The sequence below is a fragment of the Pistacia vera genome, unplaced genomic scaffold (assembly GCF_008641045.1).
Source record: "Pistacia vera cultivar Batoury unplaced genomic scaffold, PisVer_v2 Contig796, whole genome shotgun sequence".
Classification (NCBI taxonomy): Eukaryota; Viridiplantae; Streptophyta; class Magnoliopsida; order Sapindales; family Anacardiaceae; genus Pistacia; species Pistacia vera.
The window spans coordinates 35,457-46,257 of NW_022196663.1; the positions used below are offsets into that span (position 1 = coordinate 35,457).

The window sequence follows — 10,801 nt, forward strand, 5'->3', positions numbered from 1 at the left end:
CAATGATTTTTGCTGGAAGTTTGGGTTGTTTTACACCTGTAATTTTTTTTAAGGTTTCAAATTAGATTTTGCTTCGTTATTTGAATTTGATAATTATACAAATATTAGGTGAAAAAATAAAAAATCTTCATCCATCTGTCATCAATTAAATCAATCTGGATGCTTATAGATTCATTATAAATTTGTACCACATAGCCACCTCTAGGATTTGAACATTTTTTTTTTTTTTTTGTTAACCTGGATATCCAGACTAGTTTGTGCACACCTCAACATTATATATAGTTAATAAGAGTATGTAATTAACAAAAAAATCATAATTAGCGTTATATAAACTGGTATGACATCCCCTTTCATTCTCATAATAATTTATATATTTATTAAACATTAATTGAGTTATATAACGCTAATTATTGCTTAATGACACTTTCCCATTTATAAACTTTTAAAATACCATTTTATTATATAATTTATATTTCGACGACGAACAGAGAACAAACTTGGTTAAGGCTGTTGGGGCTTTCAAAGAAGGGTCTTTTCGTGGTGGAAGGTCAGATTTTGGTGGTTGGGAGTGATCGGAATTTGACTTGGAAGGGGCGGCTGTGCAAACCCTAATCACTTGATTGTCAGCGATTGGCGAAGTCGACGGAAGTAGGGTTTGAGGGGTTTTGGTGAATGATGATCAAGGAAGAGAATAGTGGTGGTGTGGGATCATAACAATGTCAGAATCAGAAATGAAATATAAATTTGGTAGTAATTAAAGTTGTATATTAAAAATATGTGGGTGAGAAAATGTCATTAAGTCATTTACTCTTAACTTTTTATGTACACATCATCCATATAGTATTATTTGAAAATTTAAAATCATATTTTATAGGATTAGAATCCTTCACCAATTTAAATTTTAATGAACAAGACTAGTGGATAATATAATCATCTCAAAACCAATAGACTTATAAAGTTAAAAGAAAAATGATATAGTTACCGAAAAAATACACCGAATTCACGCATCGACAGACGTGGCACCATCTTGATCGTCCATTAATTATGATTTTTTTCTTTTAAGAAAAGAAGATGGTGTCACATATATCGGTGTGTGAATTCGATATATTTTTTTCGGTAACTATAACATTGCTCAAAGTTAAAAGGCTTTAATTTACTAGTGTAGTGAGGATAGAAACCCTAAAATTCTTAAAACAAAGAAGGGTTTCACTTTTCTCACCATATTTTCCAATCTGACACACCGAAGCTTTCAAGATGAGAAACCCTAAAATTCTTGAAACAAGAGAATATATGGAGGAGAAGATGAAAAACCTTAAAATTCTTGAAACAAGACAAGGGTTTCACTTTCCTCACGATGTTGTCCATGATATCTTATCAAAAGTTTCTGCAAAATCTCTGATTAGATTCAAGTGTGTGTGCAAGCTCTGGTTCACTACAATCTCTGAGTCTACATTCGAGGAGATCCACCTTCAACAACAGATGTCAAAAATCATGATCATCAACCACGTTGATAATTCGAAGACGTATTGTGTGGAAGAAGAAGGCATAATTCCAGGCAAACATGTGGTTGGACTGAAATCCAATAACTTATTGCTCTATGAAGATAGTCTTCTCAACTGTAAAAGATTATATGTTTATGATACCTTCACCCAACGCCATAAGTTACTGCCTTGTATCACCTTCAGACATGGTTGCTCATTTGTGTATGATGCATCAACCCAAATTTATAAGGTGGTCGTTTTTAGAGATGAATTTTACGGCAGTACTAGTAATACTAGAAGACTCACATGCTGCATCTATTCCTTGGATTATGAAAGGTGGTTAGAGGACGAAGAGTGGAGGCAATTGAAAGCTCCAGTGTCTCAGATATTAGTTTCATGCACTTCGCCTAAATTCCTCAAAGGGATATTGTATTGGCTGTCTCGCAGAAGTGCTGTTACCAATGGTTTAGATGTAGCTTTTATACAACCTCTGGAAATTGCGACAGAAAAATACCAGGAAATCATAAAGCTTCCATACCTAAACTATTCTCTCCATGGGTTTAATAATATCAACTTATCAGAGATAAAAGGATTACTTTGTCTGATGAATCCAGCCTCGGTTTTTGAGTTTGACATATGGGTTCTTAAAGATTCATTCCGAAGCCTTTGGATTAAGCTGCATACAATCTCTCTCGTTACCATGGTTGATAGACCAAGTTGGTTGGGAAATTTCCATGGGGAAGAGTTTAGTCCATGCCTCGTTTTGGAGGGTTGCAACAACAAACTTACATACATCCTCTTTCAGTCCTATGGGCGCGAGCTCCACTGGCACAAAATTGATCATCGGCGCATTGACATGGCATAAGTGATTAGGATTGGCTCCGAAACCCGATTTTACTTTTTATTCTTATTTTTTTGAGTAATGTTTTGTTTGATTGGAAGATGGGTTCAAACCTTACTGCTTGTACTATTATATCAATTACCAACTAGACGAAGCATTGCAATTTGTAGCCCTCACCAATTTAATTTAATGATATATATGTATATGCCGGTTTCACTTTTCAGTATCTTTTAAAGAACATGCTTGGGACAAAAGCCTGGCAAAAGAACCAATCGTAAAGATACATTTTTCTATAAAACAACTCTAAATCTACTACTTCACTTGAAAGCAACATGCCTTACATAATCTATATATACCCAACTCCATTTCCTTCCTTTCATCAACTCAATCTTGTCTTTAATTATTTGAATCAAAGTTTTCAATAGGAATGGCTCTGTTTTCACATTCCAAGTTCTTGTTTCTCTCTTTGTCTATCACTCTCTTCATATGCTCTACTCTAGCTCATGACTTTTCCATTGTGGGTTATTCACCTGATCAATTGACTTCCATGGATAAGCTCGTTGAACTTTTTGAGTCATGGATGTCAAAACATGGGAAAACTTATAAATGCATTGAAGAGAAGCTGCATAGATTTGAGATATTCAAAGACAACTTGAAGCACATTGATCAGAGGAACAAAGAAGTTACTAGCTACTGGCTTGGTTTGAATGAGTTTGCTGACCTGAGCCATGAAGAGTTCAAGAATAAGTACTTGGGATTGAAACCTGAATTCCCCATAAGGCGACAGTCTTCCAGTGACTTTAGCTATAGAGACGTCGCGGCTTTGCCCAAATCTGTTGATTGGAGAGAGAAAGGAGCTGTTACTGAGGTTAAGAACCAAGGTTCATGTGGTATGTAACAAAGCCTATGCGAATTTTGTGTGTGATTTCTCTAAGATTGTCTGCTAAATACTAAGTAACTTTATTAATATGATGCACATGCAGGAAGTTGTTGGGCATTTTCAACAGTTGCAGCTGTAGAGGGCATAAACCAGATAGTCACAAGAAATCTAACTTCATTGTCAGAACAAGAGTTGATTGACTGCGACACAAGCTTCAACAATGGTTGCAATGGAGGTCTGATGGACTATGCATTCGAGTTTATAGTCTCCAACGGTGGACTCCATAAGGAAGAAGACTATCCTTATCTCATGGAAGAAGGCACTTGCGAGGAAAAGAAGGTAAAAATAACATTTAAGAATGGTGACTCGTGCTCTTCTTCTGCAGATATTTTGACTTTAGAAACTACTCAGTTTTTCTCTCTAATTATGCCTGTTTATTTGCTATGTTTAGGAAGAGATGGAGGTAGTGACAATTAGCGGTTACAGAGATGTGCCAGAAAATGATGAACAGAGTCTTTTGAAAGCACTGGCTCACCAACCTCTAAGTGTAGCCATTGAGGCATCTGGCAGAGATTTCCAGCTTTACAGTGGGGTAAGCTCTCAGTCTCATCACAAAATACGTTCCAATGTCTCTGAGCATCTTCTATTCAGCATCTGACAATACACAAATTCTGGAACTGGTTTTGCAGGGGGTATTCAGTGGTCCTTGTGGAACTGAATTAGATCATGGAGTAGCTGCAGTTGGTTATGGATCATCAAACGGGGCAGCTTATATAATTGTGAAGAACTCATGGGGACCCAAATGGGGAGAGAGAGGATACATCAGGATGAAGAGAAACACAGGAAAACCTGAAGGACTCTGTGGTATCAACAAAATGGCTTCATATCCCACCAAAAAGAACTGAAGTGACCAACTGGGTTTTTCTTCCCATGAACATTTATTTTCCATTTATTTTCTGGTTATTTTTCTTCTTGAATCAACTAAAGTTGTCTGTTCCTACTTGCTATTTTCAATAATAAATATTATGGCTTAACATTTCACAGAACTACTCCAATATTCAATACCGAATTCTGAAAAAAAGGAAAAAAAAAAAAAAAAAAAAGAGTTTCAGTCGACTTTTTATATAAACCATACCATTCAGATATTATTGACAACAATTAAAGAACAGATTGTAATCGATGCACGTGCACACACACACAACTTTTTCTAAGTTTACAAGCCAGCATAATAATAACTATGTAATAGAATTTTATATGAAGAAGATACAATGCACCCAACCTGTAGAAAATATTCAGGATGCATGCAAATAATTTTCGGAGTTCATTAATAATTAAAAGGTCGAAATTTTTAAAATTGATAGGTTTAAGTTTCCAGGTGCTATGACCTAATGCTATGTATATCAAATGATCAACACAGAACTAATTATGTTAAGAGTACAGGAATCGAATCAACATTAACTCGAAACTTCATTGTATTTGAAGACACAGTCGTAGAGTCTTCCTCCAAGAAACTGGGCAACCTCAGGATGTTTCACCTGCAACAAAGAAAAGCAAAAAGAAATTATAGAAAGAAAGAAAGAAAAAAAAAAGGCAGCACATTAAAGCTATGTTTGTTAACTGACATTATTGAAAAGGCGACAAAGGGTAAATCATTACCATTCCAATCTTCAGGGAATCACATTTAAATTGAGCATAGAGATTTGTTTCAATTCCGCGACCCTGCCAAAAGCAATGGAAACTTCCTAAATTATGTTGAAGAATTGATAAAGGTAACTTAAAACTACATGATGTTGAAGAATTTGGCATTTTAACCAATTTCACTATAACAACTGTGAGCATAGGACGAGAGAAAATTATAATTGTACATGCTTATATGATTATTCATCCCCATCAGAGGTAATTCTACAAGCTCGAACCAATTTATTTTCTCAAGGAGAGATAAATGCATTGCATTGGATGAAAAACATGCTTATGCTGAAAAGTCCTGTGCCATATAACAGAGCCTACTGAAATAGAACCTATAACTTGACAACGACTCTCAGAAAGTAGAGTGTTATTTAGTTACAGTGACATTTGAAACAAGAAAAAGATAGTGAAACTAAGAAAAAGATCAGTGAAAGTGGAAAAACCAAAAAGTGCTTTTTTATTGTTTTAATATTATGATACCAGCTTTCTGCTCAGAACATCATAACTCTCCAACATGTATAGTTAACTAGTACATGAGGGGATATTCTAATATCTAGGTTGGCATTTTGGCTGTAATCCTCTACACATTCTTAAAAACACACAAGAAATACACAGAGCCTTCATGCAAATAATAATAAGAATAATAATAATAATAATAATAATAATATTTTAGTAGTAGTATGTTTAAACATTAAGAACTTACCATGCCTTCCAAGATAACTAGGTCTGCATCACTGGCTAGGTAGGCAAGCTCTTGTGATACTCTTGTAAGATCAATAACCTACAAAAATTGGGAAAATGGACAGTACATCAGCAAAAGTGATTAATAAGCAGTGTACTAAGGGAATCAATTGAAATAACCTACAAAAATTGGGAAAATGGACAGTACATCAGCAAAACTGATTAATAAGCAGTGTACTAAGGGCATCAATTGAACCTGCGCACAGATTTATAAGAAATAACATTTTCATTTCTTACCGGCAAATCATTGCCAGAGTTGGCAATAAAAAGATTAGAAGTGTCAACACCCATGAGCTTCCCATTTTCATCCTTTAACTGGAAATTGGGTACTATGTCAGAGTCAACCAAGAATCTAAAACTCAACCAAGAATCTAAAACAATCATAATTGTAAAAGTTCTTATTTATCACCTTTGCAATGATGTCAACCAGTTCAGCGTAAGTTACATCATTGATTGATGGTAAATCATTAGCAGCCAACACAAACTGTATACACAAAGTAAGAGAAAGGTCATGAGTAGTCTTCTTTGAAATAATTGGAAAGAGACAGAATAAGAGATAGGAAAAACTGCTTTTAAGACAAGATAAGAATCACCACTAAAACGCTAAATCAAACTCACAATCTGACAAATTCATCCAATGAACAATGTCACTTATGCAAGTGAGAGCATTCTAGGAGAAAATTATATTCCCTGACCACCTTATTTGGTATTCTTGAACCAAAATGCTGTCATGTTCTATCATGTTACCTAAATTATATATATATATCTCTGTGTGTGTTTTTTTAAACACAACTTTTCATTAACAACATCCTTAAGCATGAATATTATTTTGGTATCAGATTCTGTGGTGCTTTATGTTCCTCACAATATTGTGTGACAAATAAAATGCCGACACAGAGATGCAAACAATTTAACTCTCAAAGCAATGCAACAAGCATTTCATCTTTTTCGTAATTTATTTTACACTGGGTCAAGTAAACAGCCAAATTCAGAAACTTTTAACAGAAAACCACATATAGAAAAGTTACAAAGAGAACCATTAGGCTCTGGAAGCAAAACTCAGTTGCATTTAATTGACAAGAATATTTGTGAAAGCAAACCTGAGTTCCAAGACGGAGTAACTCCCTTGCAAATGGTAAAATGCCCAAAATTATATCCGCACCGGAATTATCAACAAAAATGACAGCCTAACATGACAACAACAAAACTGATTAGGACATTGGAGACACATAAAAGCATCAATTCCATTTCAAGAGATACTTTTAAGAATGTGATTTTTTTTATGGAAAAAGGATATCATGTAATATAAATTAAATATTGGACTTACCTTCTTCCAAGGTTTCTTGCTCCATTTCAGCTTTAAAGTTTCCAAATCATCAATAACCCAAGGTCGGGAGACAAGATTTTGACAACTAGCCAAAAAGGACATACCATCCCTTGAGAAAACCTCAGCAAGCTTCAAGAAAGGGAAAAAAAAAATTAAAACATGGAATCACACAAATCGCAGCTTAAACTATTTGTGTTGCAAAACCAAAATGATGAAAATTAACAATTTGTTCTGATAACAAATAAGCACATTATTTTAAGGCACAGGCAACACCACTGGCTGACAAAATACAGAAAAAAGAAGGCAGGGTGAGGGTCAAGAAGCAAAGAGATTGATGCACCAGTAATTCAGAGAGTACTCCAAATGGAAAGTGAAACAAAGAAAACAAGACTCTATTTAAGTCTTTCCTTTTATGGTACAGATGAAAATACAAGAGCAAGGCTGAAAACAACATCAGTGCCTCAGATGGAAAACATATGAAAATCTCTGTTTAGAGAAAACATAATCCCAAAACTAGTGTGTGGTCAAGTTTTCAGGTTTTTGACAGCATTAATAATTAAAAGCTATGTATGATGATGTACAAACTGTCAGACCCAAAATTGAATGTTTAAAGATTTTCTAAGCCATAGATAAAGGATTAACCTACCTGTGCTGAACAAGATCGAATATGTTTCCTGCAAATATTCCTCTAACCAGATTCTCTAGGCGCTTCCCTCCATCTTCAATAGCATCGTTAAGACGAACTACATCCCCAAATAGGATATAGCTTTTGCATTCCTTCATCCTATTTGTCACAAAAGGATCAGCCTTTGTGTGAAAACAAATAAAAATAGAATTCTCACCCATATTTAAAATCCCTGTCCTTCCATTATCCTTCATTTCTTCTCTTCTATGACTGCTAAGATTGCCAGTCAGTCAATTGAAAAGATCAGAAAAAATATTGTTTATAGCTCTTAACATAATTTTCCCAACCTTCACCACTGATTTTTTCCCCCAGTTTTCATACCCAGAAATCCCTGACCTCTCTTACAAGTTCACCAAGTCGTAAACTAAGAACAAACACCAGACAAAATCTACTTTTTCAAATAGGCAATTAGGCAAAAGGGTTCTCATCCAACTGTTCTACCAAGCAATTATTTTCAGCCATCGCAATCAGTTTCTTTTACAATGTTATTTATTTCACTGGCGTTACATTCTGCAGGTTTGGCATGTAAAAGAAAGTACGAAACTTTAAAACTTACCTTCACTTTTTTGATATGTCTCTGAATCCCAATTCTCTAAGGATTTGTTCACGAATTCGGCAAAGAAGCTAAGATACCCGCGCCACCCCCCCCCCCCCCCCCCCCCCCCCCAAAAAAACCAAAAAAAAGACAAAACAGTGGTAAAAATTTTAGGTCCTCCAAAGTACACCGCTTAGATAATCATTTTGAAGATGGTAAAAAAACTTCCCAAAGCTTGACTTACAACGCAATCAGGTGGGCCACCATGACTCTGGTTTCTTTCGTAAGTCCTCAAGTATCTCACATACCTTAATGCAATCAATATTTCAGACAACACATGGAATGCTATAATTACTAATTGCAACTCACAGAATGAATGACATAGATGAACTAATTACCATAAGTTCCATGTACATAATACTTAAGTAGATGAAGCCTCTAAAACGTAAAGAACAATTTTTAAAACCTGGAAACTTTTACAAACAGAGCATCTAATTTCCCAGACCGAAGATGAAATGGATACACGAAAAGACCGATCACGAAAGAACCAAAACAAATACCTTTCAGCAAATTTTTGAGCTCTAACGGGCATCAGTGACAGTAGGATCAGTCTCAGCTCGTTGCCTGAAAGAGATTACAAAGATTGACAACATACTAGAATTACACCCAACCCAAAAAAAAAAAAAAAAAAAAAAAAAAAAAAAAAAAAAAAAAAACAACAGAATTGAAGGAAAGTTTACTTGAAGAAGGGATGGAATTGAGAAAGGTCGACCCAAGCAATCTCAGAAGGAGTGGCTTTTCTGGGATTGTCAGAGGGGAATTGTAGGGATGGTGCTGCCCTGTAGTTGGATTCGATCGGAGTTTGAAGTAATGGGAAAGGGACCAGCTCTGAAGCGCTCTCCATGTTGGGTTTTGTTTGGTTTATTTGAAGAAATGAAATGATGCGAAAGAAGAAGAAAATAGAAAAAGGTATCTATATCTTCTATTCCAAGTTGAGGGGAAAGACGATGTACCCTCCCTTCTTGGGCATGCATATGCAAATGGAATATGCTTTATATATATATATATATATATATATATATATTAGTAAGCTTATTTCACAGAAAACTTTCTTGAAAAAAATGTTTTAAATATAATTTAAACTAAAAAGAAATATATGAAAAAAAAATTAACTAATTTGATTATTATGTGGGTATAATAGGATTTGATTTGATATGGGATTTTCTACTACTTTAATTATTATGAGGATATAATTGTATTTTTTAACTAATTTAATTATTAACGACCAACCCTATGTGGTTGAGTGGTCAAATTATTATTTAGGCCTACAAATGAGCTGAGCTGAGCTGGACACCTTTAGGTTCAAGATCGATTCGTGAAAATTTGATAGAGTTCAAGTTCGAGTTTGAATTCGAATTCATTAACCCTAGGAAAACCCTATTCGAATTCAAGCTCGATGAATTGATGGGTGTTGGAGTTCAGTTCGTTTGTTATCTGAGCCATCTTTGAGCTTGAGCCTAGGCTCGAATTCGAGTTTAAGGAGGAGCTCGAATTTGTGCTTGCATCGGAGTTCGAATTCAAGCTCGAATAATTACTCGAATTTGTGTTCTATCTCAACAAATTTTCATAAGCTCTATATATATATATATATATATATACACAAGTAATGCTAAAGTCACCGGAAGTAATGCACCAAATGACGTGACAAAATCCTGATCGTCGATTAATTATAACTTAATATTAATCAATGGTCAGGATTTTGTTACGTCATTCGGTGCACAAATTTGGTGCACTACTTTCGGTGGTTGTATTATTTTCCTATATATATATAAGAAATGCTAGCCTTACAAAGAGGCATACAAAGACAAATCCTACCCTTAAAAGAAGGGATAAAGAGAGAGAGAGAGAGACAATTATGAAGATTAAGGGCAGGATTTATCTTTGTATGCCCTTCTTCCTCTGATGATAGCCCCATTGAAACAAATGACTGAGAACACCAAAAGCAATTTAGCATGAAAAATGCTACGTTTATAACATAGTTTCACAACGTTTTCTTATAACCCTAATGTATTAGCAGATTGACACTGTCATTTTAGCTCCCACCACACCCAAGGAACCCAAGGCACCCAATGCACTATGAGAAACAAACAGTTTTTCCTTCAGAAGGAACAATCGTCCCTTATGAAGGAATGCCCGTTCCTTTAAAAGGAATGTTGTTCCTTAAGGAAAAACCTTGTTCCTGAAGGAACAACCATGGTTGTTCGTTAAATTGTTTCTCTCCTCCTCCTCCTTATTTTTCTTCTTTTTCAAATTCTTCCTCTACCTCTTCCTCTTCGTTACCTTGTTTCTCTAGACGAAGACGAAGAGGAAGAACAATGACATGGCATCTCATCATTAGTTAGCTTGCAAATGGGCATGACCCATTTTGTGAGCTTACTAATGACGAGCTGCTATATCAGGGTTGTGGGAAGAGGTTATGGGTGTAGCATTTTCTATTGATTTATAGATCATCAATTTTATTTATAAAATAATTCTAATAATATTTATTCCAAAACAATGGACAGAATCGAGAGTACACGTTTTTTTGTAATTTGATAGTTGATAAAAACCATAGTTGAGGAAACC

At 35.0% G+C, this 10,801-nt stretch overlaps 2 protein-coding genes and 1 pseudogene across 2 annotated transcripts; 2 read left to right on the forward strand and 1 right to left on the reverse strand.

Annotated features, from left to right (window-relative positions):
• The first annotated feature begins 1,290 nt into the window (after positions 1-1,290).
• LOC116117015 (F-box protein At3g07870-like) lies at positions 1,291-2,346 on the forward strand. The gene has a single exon (XM_031403050.1). It carries the CDS (start codon positions 1,291-1,293, stop codon positions 2,344-2,346), a length of 1,056 nt encoding a protein of 351 aa, XP_031258910.1.
• Positions 2,347-2,717: 371 nt separating this feature from the next.
• On the forward strand, positions 2,718-4,230 carry LOC116117024 (cysteine protease XCP1-like). Its single transcript, XM_031403059.1, has 4 exons — positions 2,718-3,212; positions 3,306-3,541; positions 3,654-3,794; positions 3,892-4,230. Exons 1-4 carry the CDS (start codon positions 2,750-2,752, stop codon positions 4,105-4,107), a joined length of 1,056 nt encoding a protein of 351 aa, XP_031258919.1. The 5' UTR covers positions 2,718-2,749; the 3' UTR covers positions 4,108-4,230.
• Positions 4,231-4,504: 274 nt separating this feature from the next.
• On the reverse strand, positions 4,505-9,212 carry LOC116117027 (annotated as a pseudogene).
• Positions 9,213-10,801: the final 1,589 nt, after the last annotated feature.